The following is a 25,674-nucleotide window of genomic DNA, read 5'->3' as shown; positions in this document are numbered from 1 at the left end:
CCCGAGTTCTATCCACTGTGCCACTTAGGCTTGGAGATAATGATCTTGAAGGTCCTTCTTGCTCTAAAATTCTATAATGCTAAAGTTTACATTTATATAGCATTTTAACTTTAACAAAATATTTTCTTAACAACTCTTCCCAGCCCTGCCACACACTGCCCTCTCTCCCCCAGCTGCTAATACATAATGGATAAATAAAGGTCACCTGAAAAGGAAAGGAAAACATCAACAGAAGGGGTCGAAGTGGAGGGCACTGGGAAAGGTCTTGAGGAAAATATGATAAACTTTAAAATAAGCTATCATAAGACACTAGCACTAAAAGGAGCCTTCAAGAATATCTCTTCTGAATCCTTCATTTTACAGATGAGGAAATTGAGGCCCAGTCAAGGTTGGTGAGTTGCCTGAGGTCACTTGTCCAAGATCAGTTGGAAAGTGGAAAGCTGAACCAAGATTAAAGGCTAGGTTTCCTGATCACCAGCTGGAGTCTTTCCTCTGTGTCTATATAGCAATAGCATTTCTTGGATTGGCTAGTTGTCCAGACATGCTGGATATTTGTTTGGTTTTTATACTTGCTCAGCAATGTGGGTTCATAAAATGTTCCTGTCCTACCTAGGTGGGCACCCCTGACCCAAAGCCATCCATCTTCACATAAAGGGACCAGAGGGTTCCTGGCAGGCTTCGAGCTGGAAAGCCTCCCACTGGCTGATGCTGACTGGCTCCCAAGAACTGCTTAAAGACAAGGTCTTAGCACCATGGCTAGATCCCCTGATGTTCAAATGTACTCCTGGCAACAGTGTCTGCCCAAGTATCCTCTGCTTACTTTCTCACTGAGGCTGGCAAAATGTGAGTTTAATGAGGTGCCAGGCAGAGAGGACTCTGAGAAAGGCAACTACTATAGGCATCCAAGAGCCTAGTCATACAACATCAGAGGAGCACAGAAAAGAAGAAAGCTAGATGTGCTCCTTGGGAGAACCCAGTCCAGATGAAGGTATTACTGCTTCCGGAACAGGATAAATGGAGCATATGTGATCTCTCATGCCCTTCTGACTACTGATTAAAAGTGATAACAGGCTGATTTAGCATCATGCAATTACATTTAAGCTTAATTAAATGATGCTAAATCCATTAAAATCTCTTCATTGTGGGGAACAGATGAGTTTTATGGGTCCAGGTTGCCAAGTATAGGAAGCAAATTGCCTCTGGTGTCCAAGTTATTGTATGTTGCAGCATCTCCAAGGCAACAGTGGCAGTTGCAGAGCACATTTTCATGTTTTAATTAAAAATAAAAACTGCCCAGCGTGGGATGTTCTGCTCACTATGGGGAAGCCTGTCCAGAAGAGCCACCTACATTTGTCTTGTAGCAATAAATCAAAACCGGGTCTTTCTGCTGACAGGGATGTAGAGGAGGAATTAGGAGACCTGGAATCAGGTTCTGACCACTTCACGATCACGAGGCATTGTGGGTATCCCTTTTTTCTCTGGTCTTCTTCATTAACCTTGACTTCCTACCATTTAGAACTTCTTTCAGTCTGATCTTCACTTTTATCACCAAAATGCCCTAGGGGGCATCATCTGTCATTCCTTTGAATCTCTCCAACCCAAGAGTTTCCCAGTGAAAAGTCTCCCAGCTATTAGAGCTTTGAAATACTAAGACTTTTGGGACATCCTATATAGCACCATGGAGATTTCAAAAGCATTTTCTTTGCAGCACCTCTGTGAAGTGGATAGTGCAAGTATTGTGGACCCCACTTTACAGATGAGAACTATGAAATTTAATCATTTAATTATAGTAGGATCAAATTACTTAGAGTTACATAAACAGCAAGAGCCAGATCCTAGATTTGCAACCATATCTCCTAACTCCAAGTCCAGCATTCTTTTTTTTTTTTTGTGAGGGCAATTGAGATTAACTGACTTGCCCAGAGTCACACAGCTAGTAGTCACACAGCTAGTAAGTTATGTGCCTGAGTCAGGATTTGAACTCAGGTACTCCTGACTCTAGGGCTGGTGCTCTATGTACTGCACCACCTAGCTGCCTCTAAGTCCAGCATTCTTTTGATGAAACTATGCTGTTTCCCATTAATTACTGGCTGAACTGAAAAATCACCTAGTTAAGATACACAGAAAAAAGCTCAGTTCATTTTTCTACAATTCTATTGACTTTCCCTAGAGTTTAGAGTTCACCAGATAAACTGTAACCTTCTTGGATCCAGGACTATGCCTTATATTTCTGTATATGCCATTGAACATAGCAAAGGATTAAATCCAGGATAGGCTTATGTTACATCACTGAACATGGTGGCTGGCATCTAGTGAGTGCTTAATACACGCTTACTGATCAAATGACTGATTAAAAGTAGCCAACTGGTTGGTTGATTTTCCCAAGTTTCTCTTAAGGTACTAAAAGGTGATGTCAGTCATCCAACCAGTAATGTATAGAGCATAAGGGCTTAACAAGGCATTGTGTTAGCATTGCCTTATGATAATATAAGACATCATCCTTGCTACATGCCCTCAAGAAGTCTGTAATCTAGTTGGGGAATTAGTTAGATACACAGTAATGAAAACATGTGCTGATGAATGTAGTCCTCAGGTGTGCTATTACAGAGACTAGCTCTTTAACTACAACAATCTGATCTGGCCTTACTATAGGTATCTCTTGCTTCAAACTTCTACTTGTCTATATAGCTGCTCTCATGTATGTGTTTTGTCTCTCTAACTAGATAAAAACAAATCCTTGAAGGCAGAGACCAGGAATGGTATCTGCTATTTTTCATCCCCACGATGGAATGTCTAACGGGGTAAAGAACCTGTGGACTTGAGGCCACCCATGGCCCTCTAGGTCCTCAAGTGCGGCCCTTTGACTGAATTCAAACTTCACAGGACAAATCACAAAGCCTTTTCTGGTGACAGCATTTCATAGGGTACAATGTGCCTGGAGGCACTTGATAATATCCATAGGTACACATCAAACACCCAGCCCTGACCTGGTTTTGGTGGGGATATTACAAATCTAAGACCACCTGGTCTCTTCCCTTAGGGAGAGGAGTCAGTTGACTTATCAGTTCTATTGCAGAAAGGACATGGAATGAAAAGGAATTAGTCCCTTTTGAAAGGCATCATCACCCAGTAAATCACATCAGTTGTCCAAGTGCAGGCTAAGAAAACATTATGATTAGAAATAAATAACCCCTCATATTTTTGGAGTGGAGAGCAGTACATAAATGATATAAATCTATAAAACCACACAGTAAATAGTAAGGATTCTTTCATTAGCATGGTCATACAACTCACTGATATGCTACAGGAATCTCCATCGCGTTCAGCTTGAATCTCCACATTTCCAAGGTGCAGGATAGAAGCAATTACCTTAAAAATACTTATCTGATGGGACTCTCTCACTCCTAAAAGGTAAAGGATAAGAAATGAATTATTCCCAATTTCCATGGCAGGACAGAAAGTGAGATTTAGCTGTCGAGAGAGAGAGAGAGAGAGAGAGAGAGAGAGAGAGAGAGAGAGAGAGAGAGAGAGAGAGAGAGAGAGAGAGAGAGTGAGTGCATGTGAGTGTGTGTGTGTGTGTGTGTGTGTGTGTGTGTGAGATTTTCGTTCAGAGCCAACAATTTTGCAGACAATCTAGAGGACCCTCAACAAGTAATCACCATTCAAAGGAAAAGCACTGAGTGAAAGGGGTCCTGGGCTGAACTATTAACTCCTCACCCAGAACCACCTGGGTCAGATTGGCTAGGTCAGGGTAGCATTATAACTTGTTTGGCAGCAAAACAGAGGTGGCCATCACACAGACTCATCTCGGACTTCATTTCAAGCAAACGTTTTGAGGACATTTTTATGGTTCCATAAGGAGAGGTAATTTATCTGTAATAATCGTTCTCCAAATATAATCTCCTGCAAACATCTGTGACACATCTAAAGGGCTATCAGGGGAAAGCAAGGAAGACTCTTCAGGGGATTGTTATGATAAGGGCTGTGATGGCAAGCCAGTTATAAGCACCGCCCCCATCTCTCCCCTTCACAAACTGTTCCTTGCTAAACCACACCTACCAGAAACACACCTTAAACATAGCTCATATGCATCTTTCTCTGAATCTCTATAGATATAAATACACACAGTTAAATTTCAATTTTCCAGGAGAATGCAGGGCCACTAGATATGAATAATGGGAAAAACACATTTGTAGTTTTTATAATGGAATATTTTTTAAGGCATTAAAGCCCGTGCTTTACTTAAGCTAGTAGGAGAGTGAGTTTGTATTCCCTGCATGTAGGCTGGGAGACAAGAGAAAGCCAGCTTGTATTGAAAAAAGTGTCACAGATCACTCAGGAAGTGAATAATGCACATCCACTCACACAAGCAATCACAATATAGTTTTGATTAATACTGATGGCCCCTTCCCCCAACCCTCATCCCTCAAATGACTCAGGGACCAAATGCATATGACATAAATGTATACATATATTCAACCAACTGGTCAAAGGAAAGCAAGGTAAAACACCACTGCTATGTCTGGTTAGGCATGAAGATAAGTGTGCCCTACCCCCTCCCCAGGAAGCAAAACCCTGACCTCTATTTACCTGTAAAATAAAACTTAGAACTTCCTTGGTCTTGTATGTGTCCCCAGTATGCCCAAAGCAGCAGAGGAGAGGAGGCCATGGGGCTTGAGAGTATCCATTTAACTGGGGCCTTTCAATGTTTTCCTTTTTCTTTCTCTCTAATTCATTGTAAAGTAAGTACCCACTGCTTTGATAGACCCCTAACATGACTTGACTGCTTTACTGAGGTTGTCTCAGAAAGACAGAAATGGGATTATGAGCCAACAATGTGGCATCATTACTGAAAACAAATTCAGGCTGCATTAGGAATAGTAGACTAGTCCATTTACAGAGAGTGAAAATCCCACTGTTCCATATTGGTCAGGACAAGTTGGAGCTATGTATCCAGCCCTGGGAGAAACACTTCAAAAGGGACACTGAAAGATGAGAAAATATTCAGAAAAGGGTGAGTAGATGATGATGAGGGTCCTGGAAACCAGATGATATAATATTTTTTTAAAGGAAGCTGGGATATTTACTTCAAAAAAAAAACAAAAAACAAAATTTAGGTAAGGAAAGGAGAGCTGTCTCGGTATAGTTAAAAGGCTTTGATGCAGAAGAAGAGGTTTATATGTTCTGATGTGGCCCCAAAGAATATAACCAGGGCCAATGGGTGAAAGGTATATAGGAAGGCAGATTTTAACTCAATATAAGAATATTTTAACGACTATGGTGGTTCAAAAATAGAATAGGTTTCCTTTCTTTTTTTCTTGTAGGAGGCAATCAGAGTTAAGTCACTTGCCTAGGGTCACACCACTAATAAGTGTCTGAGGCCTGATTTGAACTCAGGTCCTCTTGACTCCAGGGCCGGTGCTCTATCCATTGTGCCACCTAGCTGCCCCAGATACATTTCTTTTTAGTGTAGTGTGGCAGTCACCCACCTCTGCCAGAGGATGGTAGAGATTCTTGTACTGGCTGAGAAATGGGATTATATGGTATTGCAGGCCTAGAGTTATATGATTTTTTGATCTCTAAGTTTCTCCTGAATGTAGAAGTCTATAACAAATTCCTTGGATAAGGGGAAAAAAAGGAAAAGAATAAAAAATTGGGCATATTCAATGTACTGTAAGCGTCTCCTGACTCTTGTGTGTATACCTTCTCCACTGGTGCAGACCTCAATCCAACTGCACTTCCTCATCGTGTGGGATTCTTGTCCATTGCTTTGTGAACATCTCTGCAGGATCCACCCAGTGACCTGGAGCCTGTGCTCTAGTTCTTTCATTTTACAGTGTACAGTTCAGAGGTATGTGGTGTTTTTTTTTTAAGGCAATTGGGGTTAAGTGACTTGCCCAGGGTCACACAGCTAGTAAGTGTCAAGTGCTTGGTCTGAGGCCAGATTTGAACTCAGGTCCTCCTGACTCCAGGGCTGGTGATCTATCTGCTGTGCCACCTAGCTGCCCCAGAGGCCATGATATCAAAACCCAACTCTACTACTTCCAAAACGTGACCTTGGACAAATCATTTGTACAATTTGGGTTTTGTAAAAGGTTCACTAAAGAATGGTGTCCCTAGAGTCATAGTACAGTTTTAAGCTATTAAAGCCAAGAATTGCATTAAGATTTTAGTATATATGTTATATATGTATATATAACTGGAAATTGCAGGCATGCCCTTCAATTGGGGAATGGCTGAACAAGTTGTGGTATATGATTGTAATGGAAGTCTACCGTGCTGTAAGAAATGATAAGCAGGTTGATTTTAGAAAAATACAGAAAAACTTACATGAAATAATGAAGATCAAAATGAGCAGAACCAAGAGAACATCATATACAGTAACAGCAATATGGTTTTAAGAATTACTTTGAGCAAATAATTTATTTTGTCTATTGTAAGTACTAAAATTAGCTATAAAGGACAAAGGATAAAGAAAGACACCATCTGCATCGAGAGGAAGAATTGACAAATAGAAGTACGCATAGAATAATTTCACATATATACATAGTATATATGTATACACACACACACACACACACACACACACACACACACATATTTTGTATCTAATGGTAGCCTTCTCCAGAAGAAAAAGAGAAAAGCTTACATAATTTGTTGTATATTTGAAGGGAATAGCAAGTTGTGAATGGTGGATTTGTAGTTTCATATACAATCATCTTTTTTATCATACTACATTAAGAAAATGCTTGTTTTATTCCATAAATTAAATATAAAACTAAAAAATTTTTTGGTACATCCAACATTTTAGTTACCATTCACTGAGGTCTTTCAGCAAGAGTCCAGTTCTAAAGCTCTACACTAGATTTAATCATCTTCTAAGGAATGATGCCTCCCCAAGTACTGGCTCATACTTTCTGCTCAGCATGACTGCTACAAAGACAATTTTAAAAGGCCTTGTCTCTTTTCTTATGAGCAGAAGGTAATGCTAGGGGCCAGTCATGTTGTGTGCCATTCATAGCCTTCCAACCTATGCCCTCTTCCCTGCATCCCTTGGATAAAAGGGCATAAGATGGGAGCCCTGGGGTGGGGGTGGGGGGACAGAAGGATTGCAGAGGCAGACATGAGGGAAAGAGAACAAGTTAAATTTCTCCTTTAGCTACTGGGAAAACTGAACAGTATCTATGGACTTCTGCAGCTGAGATTCTAACGTTCCTCTCTCCTTACAGAGGGATCTGCTTGTTGTGTAACATCTGGACCTAACTCCAAGCTAAAAAAAAATGCCAACCTGGACCGTTCAGTCCAATCCATCATCCTTTCTTCAACAGCTACATTTTGGGGATAAACATGCTAGCTTCTTACCTTCCAAGGTTCAGAAGTACATTTAAACATCCTCAACTTCCCTACTGGGGATCAACTATGGACAAATTTAATTGAAGCTCTTAATGAATCGCGCCCCACGTTTTGGCCAAGGCAACTTCTTGGTTGTAGGAGATTTCCAGAAGTATTTTTGTTCCCACTGAATTGAAGTGAAAATTTGTCCTGTCTTTTAATTACAATAAAATTAAATCATAATGAAGATTGCTTACATGATTGCAATTAAGAATTTAAAAGCCATAGCAATAACAGAGTAGGATATCATTTCCTGGCCCTCGCAGAACTGCACATGGAACTGCAAAGAGGTGAAGACCATATTCTAGAAACACCTATCTTATAAGGTCAAGAGAAAGCCTGTCAAAGCAATAAAGGGTCAATAAGAATTAGGAAGTAATGGAATTTTAAAGTTAGAAAAGGCCCTAATGTTCATTTTACAATGTAGCCTAGAGTAATGGATAGACAGAGTGCTGAAGTTGGAGTCAAGAAGACCTGACTTTCAATCTTGCTTCTGAAACTTACTTCTCTGGGCCTCAGTTTCCTCATCTGTAAAATGAGAATAATAATATCACCTCACAAGATTGTTGTGATAATCAAGTGGGATAATATATGTAAGGTACTATAAAAATGTTAGCTATTATAATTGCTATTACTATAACCATACAGTCCTTGAAGAAAGAAATGGCAAACTCCTGTAGTATCTTTTCCAAGAAAACCCCAAAAGGGATCACAGAGAGTAGGACATAACTGAAATTACACAACAACAACAAATGCAGTCCAACTTTCTTGTTTTATATAAGAGAAATTTGCTGTCCGCAGAAGGGAAATCACTTGTGAATGGCAAAGCTAGGAGAAGAATAAGGGGATCCATGATCTTAGTCTTCAAATGGCTGAGGAGCTGGCCTGTGGAAGAGGTGTTAGCATTAGTCTGTTTGCCTCCAAAAGGCAGAACAAGGACCAATGGGTGGAAGTCACAGAGAGGCTGATTTTTGTTCAGCGTAAAGGAATGCATTTAAACAATCAGGAGGCATGCCAACAATGAAACAAGGCAGATTCATAAAACAAGGAGGGAGCTCTCCATCACTGAGAGTACTGAAGCAGAGTCTGGATAACAATCTGTTAAGGGCTATTCTAGGAGGATTTCCTTCACCCTCCTAGCTGAAAGTTTGGACTTGTTAACTCTAAAGGTCTCTACCATCTCAAAGATTCTCTGTGATTCCAAATTCTGGGTCTCTCAAGAATTAGTCAAGAGTTTTTTCCACTGTGCTGCTTCCAAACCCATGCTTTGATGATGAGAGGCAGAATATTAATCAATCTAACTCAAGATTTGTTTTACACTTGAGGGAATGAGAAGCTAATGTTTCTGAGTGACTACAAGAAGCCCTGAACTTTTCTGTCTCAGTAAGTAGAGGCTGCATCCTAGAAACCCTAGAATCTTTTCAAATCTAGGAAGGAAAAGGACATCCCCTCCCCCAAGATTTTCTCCCCAAAGATGTTTTATAAGACACTCTCCTCCTCTAATAATCTTGCTTCCCTTACCACCCCTCCCTCCAAAAAAAAAAACCAAACCCTTACCAAGAAGAGTGAAGGCTTGTCTGGTTTTCTCAAAGTCTTCTGCATCATCAACACCTTCAATAGAAGTGTCTCTTCCTTGAGAAACATAGAAAAAGTCCTCAGCACATGCTGTTGTGGGGGGTGGGAGGGAGAGAAAGTATAAAAGTTGTGTCAGGAAAATGTCATTCTCACATGCAGTTTTCATGTTACAATCCAACAGCATCTCTCCTCTTTTTACATCTTACTCCAAGAATTTTGTTTCCATTACTAGCAGGCACAAGAATCACAAAGTTCAGATGACTTCTGATTCATACACATTGAAAGAATGGGGAGAGGACTAGATAATACAAAATAGCAAATAACATCTTGTACCAATTGAAAGTAGTAGTTTTAAGCAAATATGAGCCATGAAGACATGGATTATAATAAAAAATAAGACTGTGACTTTTCTCTTTACAGAAGTCAGAAATGATGATAATGATGTTTTATTCTTATTTTTATATTTCTGAGTTCAGAAAGAAATGGCCCTAAGATGAGTTATTTCAAATCCTTTAGATTCCGAGTCCATGGCTCTATCCACTATGTCATACTGCTACTGATTGAGTTATAGTAGAGGTTTTTATCTCTCCATGTGCTGTATTCCAATGTCAGACTCTAGATGGAAAAAGAATCAGAGGAGATGGAAGGGGAAGAGATGAAAAACAGGACAGAGAAGAAAAGAGGGCAACAGGGAGAGAAAAGAAGGGGGAGAAAGGGAAAAATACAAAAAAAAAAGAGGGCATCTTTATATTCCAGATAAACATTCGGGATATTTAATGTGAAAGGATGTTCATTTTCTAAATTTGATACATGTACAAATATATTTCGTATTGAAGTTTTATGTCAACAAGGAAAATGGTATCACACTGGCCTCACTGGATGTCAATTACTAAATATTTACAATGAATAAGAAACTATAATCCCCTTCAATAACTCCTTCCATTAACTGAATTTTAGTTTCTAATCTTAGAAAAATCTTTGAGTCTTCCCTCTCTCATAACCCCCTTCTGCAAGTACTTTCCAAGTCTCATCACCTCTACCACCATCATAACTCTAGCATCTGCCCCCTCCACCATTCACAAGGTCGACACTTTAATTCAGGCCTTCTATTCCTTATCTCCTTTATGAGCAGGCACCTGATTTATGTTGATTTTTTTTTCTCCTCTCACTTAGACAATTGCAGCAACCTTCTTATTGGTCTTCTTTCCAGTCTCTGTTTTCTCCAATCCATCCTCCACACAGCAGGTAGAATAATCTTCCTAAATCACAAGTCTAAGCATATCATTTCCTCCCTCAAGAACCCTCTGAAGCATGTTATTGCCCACAGGATGCAATCTAAACTCTTGAGCTTGACATTTTAAGCCTCTTACAATCTGGCTTCAATCTTCCTTCCTAGGCTTGTATTCATCATTCCTTTTTATACATTCTAGTTCTAGCCAAAATGGCCTGCTTGCTGTTCCTCAAAATGTGTGTTCTATCTCCCATTGCTGTTCCTTGGAAAGACTGTTCTCCACTTCTGAAGTGTACCACTGCATCCTAGAATCCCTGATTTCCTTTAGGGCTCAATTTTTGTCCCATCACCGAAGAGAAAGCCTTTCTTGACCTCCTCAGTTGTCAGTACTCTCTCCCTCCTCTTCTTCCTCCAATTATTAGGCACATATTTATTTACCTATTTCACCTCCTTCCCAAAAGAATATAAGTTCCCTGATGGTAGGGACCATTTTTTTTTTGTTTTGTTTTGTCTTTGTATCCCCAGTGATTAGCATATTTTTGTTGAATTAGATTGGATATGGAGAATCTATGAAGTTGAGCAGTAGGATAGCACCAACCATATTTATAGGCTCAAAGGCTTATAGATTTAGAATTGGAAGGGTACTTGCAGGTCATCAAGTTCACTCTCCTCATTGTACAGATGAAACTTAGGGTCAGAAAAGTTAAATCACTTCCCCAGAGTTAATCTGCTACTAAGTGTCTTAAACAGGATTCAAACCCTTCAGATTCCAAGCCCAATGGCTCTGCCCATTATATCACACTGCTACTCATTGACTTGTAGTCCAGGCTTCTATTTCTCTATGTGCTATGTTCCAATGTCAGACTTAACATTTCACTCCATCCACCTCAAAATAGAGAAAGAGCAAGAGGACATAGGACAATGCAAACCCATCCTCACCTTAGTAAGGGAAAAGAAAATGATCATACCCAAACAAGTTCAGAAATATACTCACATGCTGTGTTCTCTCCTTATGATGGTGAATCTTATTAGTGTTATTTTTGTAACTTAAAGACACATGGTATATTTTATGAGGAGTAGAAAAGGATGCTATGAAAGGATAAAGATCTTCACTGGACCCATCAGCAGTTAGTAGGGTAGCACTTTGTGGTTCCCAATCACACAGACATTAGTACTGCAGATTACCAAAGGCAGATGCCTACAACCACATAGCCAATCTACTTGTAATGTCTTAAGAAAGCTTTATTGTTAGGTCACAAGAACACAGTAAAGGATCTTCATTTAGCTTCAAGACCCTCTTGGATGGCAAATTGAAATGCAGGAGTATGAGTTACTAATAAAATCATGTTGTTTTGGACTGTATTACCCAGAAGCCCAAAGATCTCTTCATGACTCCACGGCATGCATCATGAAAAAGTCATTTTTCCACATCAACACACTGCATAAGTGGAAAAGAATTAAGACAATTTGTTTCCTATTACTTCAAAGTTGTACTCGGGACAAAATGGCGCAATTATACCCAAACTGATATCACTGTTATTTGCTCATTTCATATAAAATCAGCCTTTTGGAATAATCTTTCTCTTTGCCACAAAAGTGAGGCTTCTCCCCTCCACCATTTCCTTTGGATAGCATGGAGTGGAGCATGAGCTAAACTTTGTTTTTCTAACCACTGTCTTCTGGTTAACTTCCAGAGAACATGTTATCCTATAAGTATGTTGCCATTATTTCTTCAACAAATATCTATTGATCACTCAGCCAACTGGAATAGAAACTTTGATATCACCTTTAATTCTTCTCCATCACTTCTCATAACTTATCAGTCCACAAGTGCTGCTGATGACACCTCTGTAACACTTCTCACATCTGTCACCTCTTCTATTCCCACTGACACTGCCCTGACACAGGCCCTTACTGGCAAACAGGTGTTACTGAAATAGCCTCCTAACTGGTCTTTTTATATCCACTCATATACCATTTATATCCACTCATTTAATCTAGTCTTCATACCACTGTCAAAATAATCCTTTTCAAGCACTGAACTGGTCATAACACTCCTTTACCTACTGTGTAATACATGAACAACTTTCTCTAGCATCAAATGCTTTCTACAACCTGGTACCATCCTATTCTGTCATTTTCTTCCACACACTGCACATGCTTGTCACACCAGACTAATCAATCAAGAAGCATTTGTTAAATGCTCACTATTTCAAGCATACACTAGATGCTGGGGAGACAGATTTATCAGTGAGACTATCCCAACTTCCAAGGAACAGATGGGATGAGGGGAGAATACATGTTCACAGATAAATACATGACATGTGCAAGACACACAGAGTGTGATTTTGAGCAGTGAGATTAGTAGTTAAGGAGAATCAGGAAAGGCCTTTTGAAAATGAACTTGATCTGATCTTTGAAAGGAGCTAAGAATTCCAAGAAGAGAGATAAGGGAGGACAGTATGTCAGGCATGGGGAGGGAGGGTGGCAGGGAGAGGCAGGCTATGCAAAAATATGAAGGCAGAGGGTGAATGTTATATATGAGGAACAGTATGTTGAAGTCAGTATGGCTTGAGTGCAGAGTGTATGATGGAGAGTAATATATAACTAGCCTGGAAAGATAGACTGGAGCCAGATCCAATGGAGCTGTCTACATTTTATTATAGAGGTAAATAATAGGGAACCACCAAAGTTTTTTGATCAGGAAAGTGACATAGTCAAGTCTGCTTTAGGAATAGCATGGCAGCTGTATGAAAGATAGAATTGAGAGAGGAGAAGACTAGATAGATGGTTGCCAAAAAAAAATTCCCACCCACCTACATAGAGTTTTATGATTCAAGGTCAACATTACAAAAGCATAAACAACATAAAATGTAACTCTTAAATCTTTTGGTCCTTCACACTTGACCGGTGCCTCGTCTGTGATCACTAGTGAGTAGTTGGCAAAATAGTACATGATAAAGTTCACTTGGGAGAAGGAAAGTCCTGGAAGAACAAATTTTGGTCCCAGATTCTGAGAGTCAAGTTTGCGACTCTGGCTCTTAACCCAAGGAAGGAAAACCTGAAAGTTTCCCCAAACTGCCCCCCAAATGTTGACACCACTGAAGTGTTGGCTTTTCACTTTTTTTTGTCAAACACCCACAGTGACTCATCCTGCTGGACAGGCAGAGAAACTTTCTGCTGTTGATTCTTCCCCTCTCTGTCTACTAGAGAATGGGTGTCCAAAATAGCTACATACTGCTTAGGGTAGATCAGATACCACTGAGTCAAAACTTACCCTTCTATGGATTCATTGCTCTAAAGCTGTCTTTTATCTTCACAGCCACTGTTTGTATTTTATGAATATGATTTTTGAGATTCAGTGACTTCTTAATAAAAGTCACATATCACATGTATTCTCTGTCCTCCACTATCCTTCCTCTTCCCCTCCTTCCCTCTTCCCTTCCCCTCCACTTGCTTCACTTCTTCTCTCCTTTTTCTCTGTCTCCTCACACCTGTTTTCAAAGCCTTCATGGTAAGGAAATGCTCCTCCCAATGCCCAGAACGTGATGTCTGTCAATGTAACAACAAAGATTACTATATTTTATATTCTACAGGGATCTCTGTTTTATGTAGCACCTTCCCATCACTTATATGATCTTCTCAATGGTTCTTTTCTCCAACAGCATCTAAGCTTTCTGAAGGCAGGAACTGATTAATTTTTGATTGTGTATTGCTAGTGCCAAGCAGAGCAATCCATTAATAAATGCTTACTAAATCACTGAGAGGTAGGAAGGTTATTGTTATTCTCATTTTATAAATGAGGCAAATGAGGCTCTCAGAGTCTAAAAGAGCTGGCCAAGGTCACAAGTTAGACAGGAGGAAAGACTTGTTCTATGAAATTATAGAATCATAGGTCTAGAGGTAGAACAACTTCAGAAACCATCTAATTCAATCTCTTTTTTAAAATAATTTTTCAATTGTTAAATATTTATTTTCTCTCCTGCTCCCTCACCTCCAAGAAAAAAAAAACCCCACTAATAATAATATGCATAGTCAAGCAAAACAAATTCTCACCTTGACTATGGCCAAAAAGATATGTCTAGATCTACATCACCTCTCAGTCAGTAGCTGGGTAGAATTCTTCTAATGTCCCTATTTTACAGAAAAGAAAATTAAGGTCTAGGGGTCCAATGTCACATAGGTAACCAAGGATCACAGGAATATTTGAAACCAGGTCCTCCAACTCCACAATCAGCACTCTTTCCACTGTACCTTCCTGCATAGGCTGGAAATCTTGAGTACTACACCAACTGGTAGTCGCCTGAGATGTGAAAAGTGCTGTCAGTTTAATGCCTACCATAGTAGCCACTTGGAGTTCTTGTTTCCCAATATGCAAGAGGGCTACTTACTGAGTGCAAGCTCTTTAAACTCTGGAAGGCTGGCTGCTGCACAGAGCTGGTAGAAGATGTGGTAATTTCTTTCTTCATCTGCCTGAAGGAGGAAAAAAAAGGAACTTAAGCTGTTTTAGGGGAAGCCACCACCAAGATTCTTCCTTTACCTATTTACCTATGGCACATCAACTGGTGAAGGCAGTCTCCCTCACCTCCTAATCAGCCATTCTCCCCATATTCTACTCTCAGCCCCAAATGGTCCATTCTCCATCAAGGACCCATCTTGTATCCATGACTTGTTAAAACAACTCTATGCATGAAATTAATTTGATTCTCAGCTCTAAAGAGCTCATCACTGCTGTGTAATAAAAGATCATGTTAATCAACATGATAAATTCTTATTGAGTATCTGCCATATGCAAGATACTGTGTATGAAATGGTATAAGGTATAGGAGTCTGTCCATTACCCTCAAATAGCTTATAATTTGGCTGGAGAGAGAAAAGAAAAACACAAGGGAAGTTATTATATGACAAGAACCAAAAGAGAAGCATATAGGATTTCAAATGAGACAAAGATCATCTGGGGCCTGGGAAATCAAAGAAAACTTATTGGAGTTAGTGGAACTGGATATGACTGAAGGGTAGATGGTATTTAGAGAAATAGAATAGAGAGCTAAGGGTTTTCCACAGAGGAATGACATGAAGAGAAGCCCAGCTGCCATAGGGCAGCTGTTCAGGCAACAAGGCAGTCAATTTGGCCAAAGTACAAATAACATTGAATTCATTCCCTCAGCTTCCTCACCCTTCACTTTGTTACCATCGTCTTGCAACCTGGCTCACAAACCCACAACTTAACTCACATTACTCTTCCAGGTACCAAAAGTTCTTTAATTGTTCAATCTAAGTCTATACTCCAAACCCCTACCCCAGCCTTATAATTGTTGACCTTTCTGCAACTTTTGACACTGTTGACTGACTTTTCCTGCATATTCTCCTCCATTGACTTGTCTGATACTGCTCTTGATGGGTTTTTCCTTTGCCTATCAGACTGCTGCTTCTCAGTCTCTTTGCTCAGTCATTGCTTATTCATCCCCAAGCAACAGCCAGGACTGTTTTCTTTTTCTATAGTTTCTCCCCCTGGAGATCTCATCTGCTTGCATGGGTTCAATTGTCATCTCTAAGCAGCTCTAACCACTTTTCTGGATTTCAATATAGATCATTAACTGCCTGATGAACTTCTCTTGGATACTAGTATCTCAAACTCTCATTATCTGCCCTTCAACCAAACCTTCCTATTTCTGCTGAGGACACAAGTATCTTCCTACTAACTCGGATTCATAACTTCAGAATTATCCTCTCTTCCCTCGTGTTCTCACATTAGAGTTCCTTGAAGGAAGGGGCTGTCTTTTGCCCCTTTCTGTTTTCCCAATGCTTACCACAATGACTGGCACATAGTAGAAGCTTAACAAATGTTTATGGACTGACTGACCTTCAATCTCCATATATCCAATCTCCTCCCAAGTCCAGTGAATTCTTTCTTCACAACACTGTTCAAATATTCTCTTTTTTCTTTACCACTCTAATCCAGGTCCTCATCACATCTTTCCTGGACCATTACAGTAGCCTCCTAATGGGTCTCCCTGTTTTTAATCTCTCTCCTCACTTCACTCCGCACATAGCCACTAAGAGGAACTTTCTAATGCACAGGTCATCTCTCTACCTAAATATTTGCAGTATTTTTTCATTGCCAATAGATTAAAAGGCAAACTCCTCAGTCTGTTTGTTGAGGCCCTCCACAATCTGGCTCCAAACTAACTTTTAAGTCCTTATTTTATATTATTCTCCTCAAACCTAGATTTCAGCCAAATGCGATACTAGCTATTTCCCAAAACTCAAGAGGTCATCTCTGCTGATTCCTAAAAGCCATGGATGTCCTGGTGCCCAGAATATAATGCCTCCTCACCTCTGCCTCACAGAGTTTCTGTCTTCTTTCAAGGCTATGCTCAGGTGCCACCTTCTAGGTGAAGTGTTCTCTGACATCTCCAGTTGTTAAAGCATTGTATCCCTAATTTTCCTTGTATTTCCTTATCTGTGACTACATTATATCCATGCCATCACAATGTAAGCTTCCCGAGGAAAGGGATTGTTTGTTTTTTGTCTTTGCACCCTAAAGGCCTTGCCCATAGTAAGTATTTAATAAATGCTGGTGAATGGAATGCTTATTCTGTACAAAACATTGAAATAAATCACTTCCTTTGCAGTACTGATAGACAAAGTTTGTGAACCTGAGACAGAATTAGAACTAAAACAAAAACACTTCTTTTTAAATTCATTAGACATTGTTAGGCATTAATATGGAGTAAGACACCACAAAAAATCAAAATGGGGTAGCTAAATTTTTTTGGAGGCAATTGGGGTTAACTGACTTGCCCAGGGTCACAGAGCTACTAAGTGTCTGAGGTCAGATTTGAATTCAGGTCGTACTGACTCCAGGGCTAATGTTCTATCCACTGTACCACCTAGCTGCCCCCATAACCTCTTTAGAAACTTTTGGAACATCAAGAACTCAGAGAGAAACCTAACTCAGGAAGCTTTGAGGAACATGTGGAATTCAGATTAGCCAGAATATTATCATTTTACAGTGACTATCCATGTATGTAGTTAGTTGGAAGATGGGAATCAAAGGTAAAAACATTAATCAGATGGACTTAAGAAGATCTGAGTTTGAATCCTGCCTCAGACACTTAATAGATGTGTGATCCTAGTCAAGTTACTTAACATCTCTCAGTCTCAGTTTCCTCTTCTATAAAATGTAGAAAATCATAACACCTACCTTACAGGGTTGTTGTTAGAATAAAATGAAATTTATGTGTGTGTAATTACACACATATGTATGTGTATACATGTACATACATATGTAGGTGTGTAGATGTGTGATTTCTATATAAAAAGATAGATATAATGTATAAAATATACACGTACACACACACACACACACACACACACACACACATATATATATACACACAGATGTGTCTCAAATGCGCTTTGCAAACCATAAAGCACTATAAAATTCTAGTGATGAGAATGAGGATGATGATTACAAATCCTATACACTGATTTTAGGGGAATAATAAGCAGTTTTTAAAATTTTTATTTTCCACAATTAGATAAAAATTACTAAGCTATATTTGTTTAACCCCAACCCTGACAGCTGTTTTCCTGCCTGGCCACGCTCAATATCACCTCTCTGCCATGCTTTGCCTGTTATCTCTCCTACTACAGTAGGATCTTTTCTCCCCTCAGTCAAGCTCCATTGCATTTCTAGACCTGCCCCCAAACCTTGAAACAATCCCTTGGAAAAGCTGTCCCACTTCTTACTCATTTCCCTCCCCCAAGTTCTACCCTTGATTGTGATCATAGGACCACGTACTTACAGTCAGAAGGTACCAGTCCAATGCCTTCATTTTACGAAGTTAATTCATGATGATAATAATAATAGCTAACATTTATATAGCACTTACTATGTGCCAGGCACTGTGCTGATTGCTTTACAATTATTATCTCATTTGATCCTCCCAACAACTTCCAGAAATAAGTGCTATTATTACTCCCATTTTACAGATGAGAAAAACAAGGTAAACAGAGGTCAATTGACTCACGCAGGTTCACAAAGCTAGTAAACATTAGAAGTATGATTTGAAAGAACCCACATACACAAAAATATTTATAGCGGCTCTTTTTGTGGTGGCCAAGACTTGAAAATTAAGGGGATGCCCATCAATTGGGGAATGGCTGAACAAGTTGTAGTATATGAATATAATGGAATAATATTGTGCTATAAGAAATGATGAGCAGGCAGACCTCAGAAAACCCTGCAAAAATTTACATGAACTGATGCTGAGTGAAGTGAGCAGAACCAGAAGAACATTGTACACAGTAACAGCCACATTGTGTGATGACTAACTTTAATAGACTCAGCTCTTTTTAGCAATGTAAGTATCCAAGACAACTCTAAAAGACTCATGATAAAAAATGTTATACACATCCAGAAAAAGAACTATGGAGTCTGAATGCAGATGGAAGCATGTTATATTCTCTCTCTCTCTCTCTCTCTCTCTTCTCTGTTTCTTCTTTCTCATGGTTTCTCCCATTGGTTCTAATTCTTCCTTACAACATGAGTAATGTGAATATAGGTTTGATATGAATGTATATGTTGAGCCTATATCAATTTACATACTGTCTTGGGGTGGGAGGAGAGAGATGGGGAGAAAACTTGGAACTCAAAATCTTCTGGAAGTGAATGTTGAAAACTAAACATAAATAAACAAATTTATTATTTAAAAAAAGTGTGATTTGAACCCTGGTCTTCTGACTTCAGATCCAGTTTTCTTTTCATTGTATCATGTGAGTTCCCAAACCAAGGCTTGTATTGATCCCTAACAGCTCTCCCTGCAAATGTGTGTTGGCATCAGAACAGAATATATAGAGAGTTATCACATTCTTCATTCTGTATATTTTATTAGGACAAATGCAGCCTAGTCTAGTATATAATAAAAAGTATCTCACACCTGAAAAGGACCTCTGAAATCATCTAGTTCAAGCGTCTCATTTTGCAGATGAGGAAACTGAAGCCTAGAGAATTGAAGCGATCTGCTGGAGTAATCCACATGGCTGAGCTGGATACTGAACTCAGGTCTTGTGACTCAGTGTTTAGCATCACAAGCTCAGTGCTCCTTCTACCATGCCATAAGGCAAAGGAAGGGAAATAGGAGAGTAGAGCACAGTACATAATAATCACTGTGAAAGCCTGCATTAAGTGCACACTGCTGACAAATGTGCCATGGACACTGCTGGGAAATGAAACCCAAAGACACGAGGGAACAAAGATGCCAACTCCAAGTCTAAGAGATGACAACTCCAAGTCTGAGGTATGCTGGGCAAAAGCCCAAGGAGGAACAATGTCTTTCAGGTCCTCCAGCTGGTCATCTGAGCCTTAGCATATTCTTTGCCCAGAAGAGTTAGAAGTTTATGGGCCAGGCTAGGGGATCTAGAAACAGCCCAGTCTCAAACTCTAGCTGGATCTCCACTGCCAGAAGCAGATTCTGACACCACTGGCACCCATCACGTGCCAGCCTAGCACAGGTGCCTGAGACCTCCATCCCCAAAACACTAGCTACCTGGTTGCTGAAAGCTCCACAAAAAAACCCAGAAAAGAAGTATTAAAAACAAATCCAGCAACCCAAATCCAAGGCATTCTGTGAGCAAAGGGGAAAAGGCTATTTCTGGGAGTGGGAAGGGATAGAAGGGAATTATTTATGGAAAAAATGAATAGGGTAAAAATTTAATTTACTTTTCTAATTTTTTCCAGGGAAGAATGAGAATAAAAAGCAAGAACTTAAGGGAAAAGAGTATGAGATTCACATTTTCCAGGGCCTCATAGGTGCATTGAATCTGGAAGGTGCTTTCTTCCCAAACTCTTTGCTGGGTGGTACAGTGAGAAGAAAATTGGTTCTAGAAACAAAGGACCTTGGGTTGAAATCCCAACTTTGATAGTTAGCATTTATGTAGCCTTACAAAAGTTGTGTCACCTCACTGGGCCTCAGTTTCCTTATCTGTCAAAGAAGAGAATTAAATGAGATGGCCCCTAGAGTCCCTTTCTACTCCATATCTATGGTGCATCTATGATGCCCCACCCTCTAAATCTGGGTATATCCCAAAGCTCTGACCTAGGTCCTCTTTTCTCTGTTATCATATTAACTCCCATGGTCTGATAATCATCTCAATTCTGATGACTATCCACACCTATACATGCATCCTGAGTCTTTCTCCTGAGCTTTAGCCTATCTTCACCTACTACCCTAGAAGACATTTCCCATTGGATGTCCCATAGATATCTCAAACTCAGAAGGTCCTTTTTCCCTGTTGAACTCTCTGCCCACTTTACCTCTCTTCCTGAATATCTATTTCTGTCTAGGGCACCATCATCTGTCCAGTCACCCAGGTCCATGATCTCAGTGTTCCTTGACTCTCATTCTCCATCTTCCCCCGTAACTAACCCATTTATAAATTGTAGCCATGGAATATCCAGTGAAGGTATACTTACTCTGAATCAATCTCTCTCTCTCTCTCTCTCTCTCTCTCTCTCTCTCTCTCTCTCTCTCTCTCTCTCTCTCATTTTCCCTTTGGCAGTCTGCTAAAGCCCATAGACACCTTCTCAGAATAATGTTGTTAAATACATAAGAGACATAGGATTAATAAGGAAACCCATTATATTGAAATGCAATTATCACAATATATTTTAAAAAATAAGTCCATAAACTCCAAATTAAAACTATCTTCTCTATAGAACTAAGAGAACACTCTCCACAGTGACAGCGATGCTGTAATAATAATCAACTGTGAAAGACTAAGCTATTTGGATCAATATAATAATCCACAACAATTCCAAAGAACTCATGATAAAAAAAAAATCTTCCACCACCAGAGAGAGAACTGATGGATCCTGAATGCAGATTGAAGCCTCTCTTTTTCTTTGTTTTTCTTGCTTTCCCGTACCACACCCTTCACATAATTAAGTGGAAATGGTTTGTATGACTTCATATATATAATGAGTACCATATTCCTGGCCTTCTCTAAAGAGTAGGGAAGGGGGTGGATGGAGGGAGAGAATTTGAAACTAAAATTAAACATTTTAAATGGAAAAAAGGAATCTCTGCTCTAAAATATCTCTAATATCTATTCTCTTCTCTCCATTGGCATAGCTACTACCCCAATTTAGTCTCTCAAGACCTATTGTCCAATGTTGCCTACTTGAACTCCTTTTCTCCAGACTCTCTCTTCTCCAATTCATTGTCCAAACAGCTAGCAAAGGAATACTTGTAAAGTATCATCATTTGCCTGCTCACAAAACTCCAGTGGCTCCCTATAGCCTCCAATATAAAGGACAGATAGCTTCTGTTTGGCTTTTAAAGTCCTTCGCAATCTGGCTCCAGCTCACCTTTTCTGGCATACTACACATATCTCTTCTTACTTCATTTTACTTTGCAGGCAAACTGGTCTAACTTACAATGATGTATTCATAGCATTCCATCTCCATTTCCATGCCTTTCTACAGGCTGCTCCGCATTTCAGGAATAAATTTCTTCCCCAACCACCTCACTCTTATAAAAGTTTAGCTTTCTTTAGCACTTAGCGCCATCACGACAGGCCTTTTCTGATTCCCCTAGGTTGCTAGTCACATCCCCTCCAGGAAATTACATTGGGGTGTGTGTGTTTCTGTGTATGGATGGTATACCATGCTAGCTTAATTATAACACTATATATAAAATATTATTCAAATTTTATAAATGAAGAAACTGAGGCACTAGTGAATGTTAGAGGGAATGATTATGCTTCTCCCTTAAGGGAGCTTGTGGCATTTCCTAGTTCTCTTCAGTTCTCTGAATGATCAGTCTCCTCTCTCACTCCTGGGTCTGATTCATTTCCTGGCCTTGCTTAAATAAATGTGCCCCATTATATGTGCCTTAAATGCCACGGTTTGTTCTCATTCTCTCTTTGTCTCTCATAAATATACGTGTGTGTGAATAAAAACACAAAAGTAAAACAATCCCTGCTTCAAGGAGGTTGCATTATGTTGGGAGAAATATAATCACATAAAAGTTTATTTATACAAATACATACACACACACAAACACACATATATATAAACTTTTATGCATATATAAATATATAAACTTATACTTAGCTGTATTTCTCCCAACATAATACAACCTCATTTGGGCAGGGGTTGTTTCTTTTTGTGTTATATCCCCAGCACCCAGAACAAACCTGGTACATAGCAATCTCTTAGTAAATATTCCCTGATTAATTGTATTTAGGGATCTCACTAAAAAAGCCCTAAAGCATCACTCACCTGAAAGACAACTCTGGACTTTTCCAATAGGTAGGTCCTCATGTTGGCCCCAATAATGTGGTGTCTCTTATCAAATCCAATCTGAATGTACTTTCCAAAGCGACTGCTGTTGTCATTTCGAGTGGTTTTAGCATTTCCAATGGCCTGTTTGAAAATAAGATGAACATTTTACAAAAGAAAAAATAAGTTTTACCTGTCTTTGGAGTTGGATGCCATTTTAGAGACATACAATAATATAAGTAACATCTCACATTTATATTATTATTCTTTTCACTTTATAAAAGTGCCTTATTCACAACCCTACCTATGGTTGAAGGTTGTTGTTCATCCTTTGTTCTCAAAGAGGACCATGACATCAGGAAGATGATTCCATGACTTGCAAGTGAATTGGATCGAAGTGAGAGAGGGCTATGCAAGGTCACCAGCCTCACCTTCTCCTCTGGAGCCATACGGATCCAGTGGCAAGATATAAGATCAGGATGACTGGAGATAGACCCATGAAGGTAGTAGTACAATTATTGTTACCCCAATTCACTCAATTTATTTAACATTCATTCAGCAAATACTTATTAGGTATCTACTGTGAGCAGAGCACTGCCCTAAGCACTAGAGAAGATAGATGTAAAGTCAAGGAAACAAGCATCTTATTAAGCACTTAGGGAGGGGAGAGGAGGAATAAGCATTTATGTAGTGCTAACTATGTGGCAGACACTGTGTAATATTTACAAATATTATCGGGGGGGCAGGGCCAATATGGCAGGGTAAAAGCAGGGACTTGCTTGAGCTCTCCCCCAAACCCCTCCAAATACCTGTAAAAATGACTCTAAACAAATTCTAGAGCAGCAGAACCCATAAAAAGACAAAGTAAAATAAATTTCCAGCCCAAGACAATCCAGAAAGTTGATAGGAAAGGTCTGTTGCACTAGGCCGAGAGAGGAGCACAGCCCACTGCAAAACATGCCAGCACAGACTAGGCCCCAGCAAACCCAGACCAGGCTTTAGGGGACTGAATCACTGGCAGGTGTGGCGGTTTCCAGACTTCTCAACCCCACAAACGCCAAAGACATCTTAGAAGGTCAGTAGGAAAGGTCTGTCAGACCTGGGTGAGAGAGGAGCACAGACCTGTCTCAGCCCCAGGGTAGTGGCAGTGGCTGCTTCCAGAGCCCTCAGGCCACATGCGGTAAGGGGATCAAATGATCAGAGGGAGATTACAGGGATCTCTTTGCTAGCACTGAGGCAGGACTCCAGTGCTTTGCGCATACTTGGATCTGGGTGGCAGTCCTAGGGTGAGTAGGAGCACTGGCATAGCAGAGCTCTTAGCAGCAGTGCAGAGGGGACCCCCCCCCCCTCACAGTTTCAGGGCAGAAAAGAGTGCTTGTGGTCACTCACAGACCAGAGTACAGGCCAGGAGAGGAGTAAACACCTCTCCTTAGATCATACCACCTTGAAAACTTATAGGTCCCTAAAAGTATCTCTGAAAACTGCTGCACAAAATCCCTGAAACTTGGGATAGTACACCCTCCACACTGGGAACAGAGCCCTACCTTAATAAAGAGTTAAAAAGTCAAATAATTGGCTGGGAAAATGACCAAATAGCAGAAAAAATTCAGACTATAGAAACTTACTTTGGTGAAAAGGAAGATCAAAATATACAAACAGAAGACAACAAAGTCAAAGCTCCTACATCCAAAGCCTCCAAGAAAAATATGAATTGGTCTCAGGCCATGAAGGAGCTCAAAAAGAATTTTGAAAATCAAGTAAGAGAAGTAGAAAAAAAGTTGAGAAAAGAAATTAGAATGATGCAAGAAAATATGAAAAATGAGTCAGGCAGCTTGCTAAAGCAACCCAAAAAATACTGAAGAAAATAACACCTTAAAAAATAGAGTAGACCAAATGGCAAAAGAGGACCAAAAAGCCAATGAGAAGAATGCCTTAAAAAGCATAATTGGCCAAATGGAAAAGGAATTGCAAAAGCACACTGAAGAAAATAATTCCTTAAAAATTAGAATGGAGCAAATGGAAGCTAATGACTCTATGAGAAATCAAGAAATTATAAAACAAAACCAAAAGAATGGAAAAATAAAAGACAATGTGAAACATCTCATTCAAAAAACAATTGCCCTGGAAAATAGATCCAGGAGAGAGAATTTAAAAATCATTGGACTACCTGAAAGCCATGCTTCAAAAATGAGCCTAGACATCACCTTTCAAGAAATTATCAAGGAAAACTGTCCTGATATTCTAGAACCAGAGGGTAAAATAGAAATTGAAAGAATCTACCTGTCACCTCCTGAAAGAGATCCCAAAAGGAAAACTCCCAAGAATATTACAGCCAAATTCCAGAGTTCTCAGGTCAAGGAGAAAAAATTGCAAGCAGCCAGAAAGAAACAATTCAAATATTGTGGAAACACAGTCAGGATAACACAAGATTTAGCAGCTTCTACATTAAGAGACTGGAGAGCTTGGAATATGATATTCCTGAGGTCAAAGGAGTTAGGATTGAAACCAAGAATCACCTACCTGGCAAAACTGAGTGTAATCAATGAGGGGGGAAAATTGATATTCAGTGGTGTAGAGGAATTTAATATATTCTTGAGAAGCCAAAGCTAACCAGAAAAACTGATTTTCAAATACAAGATTCAAGAGAAGCATGAAAAGGTAAACAGGAAAGAGAAATCATAAAGGGCTTATTAAAGTTGGTCTGTTTACATTCCTAGATGGAAAGATGATATTTGTAACTCATGAGGTCTTTCTCATTATTAGGGTAGTTGGAGAGAATATGTATAGACATAGGGCATAGGGTGAATTGAATATGAAGGGATGATATCTAAAAAAAAATTAAGGGGTGAGAGAGGAATGTACTGGGAGAAAGAGAAAGGGAGAGGTAGAATGGGGTAAATTATCTCACATAAAAGAGGCAAGAAAAAGCTTTCACAGTGGAGAGGAAGGGGGGGAGGTGAGAGGGAATGAGTGAACTTTACTCTTATCAGATTTGGCTTAAGGAAGGAATAACACACACACTCAATTGGGTAAGGAAATTTATCTTATCCTACAGTAAAGTAGGTAGAAAGGGAATGGGGAGGGTGATAGAAAGAAGGGCAGATTGGGGAGGGGGTAATCAGAAGCAAACATTTTTGAGGAGGGACAGGGTCAAAGGAGAAAATAGAATAAATGGGGGGTGGGATAG

General features: G+C 39.6%; 1 protein-coding gene across 1 annotated transcript in view; it reads right to left on the bottom strand.

Moving 5' to 3' along the window:
• Positions 1 to 25,674, bottom strand: part of MYO5B (myosin VB) — a 536,371-nt gene that overhangs the window by 227,006 nt on the left and 283,691 nt on the right. Inside the window, exons 6-9 of the mRNA XM_020972319.2 lie at positions 22,488 to 22,631; positions 14,590 to 14,671; positions 8,950 to 9,057; positions 3,295 to 3,404 (exon numbers count right to left, since the gene is read on the bottom strand). Of these exons, the coding sequence (XP_020827978.1) occupies positions 3,295 to 3,404; positions 8,950 to 9,057; positions 14,590 to 14,671; positions 22,488 to 22,631 (444 nt within the window). The remainder of the gene's footprint in view (positions 1 to 3,294; positions 3,405 to 8,949; positions 9,058 to 14,589; positions 14,672 to 22,487; positions 22,632 to 25,674) is intronic.

The sequence above is a fragment of the Phascolarctos cinereus genome, unplaced genomic scaffold (genome assembly GCF_003287225.1).
Source record: "Phascolarctos cinereus isolate Bilbo 61053 unplaced genomic scaffold, phaCin_HiC Scaffold_4;HRSCAF=312, whole genome shotgun sequence".
Lineage (NCBI taxonomy): Eukaryota > Metazoa > Chordata > Mammalia > Diprotodontia > Phascolarctidae > Phascolarctos > Phascolarctos cinereus.
The sequence above is the reverse complement of the archived record's forward strand: the minus strand, read 5'-3'. Positions and strand labels throughout refer to the sequence as shown.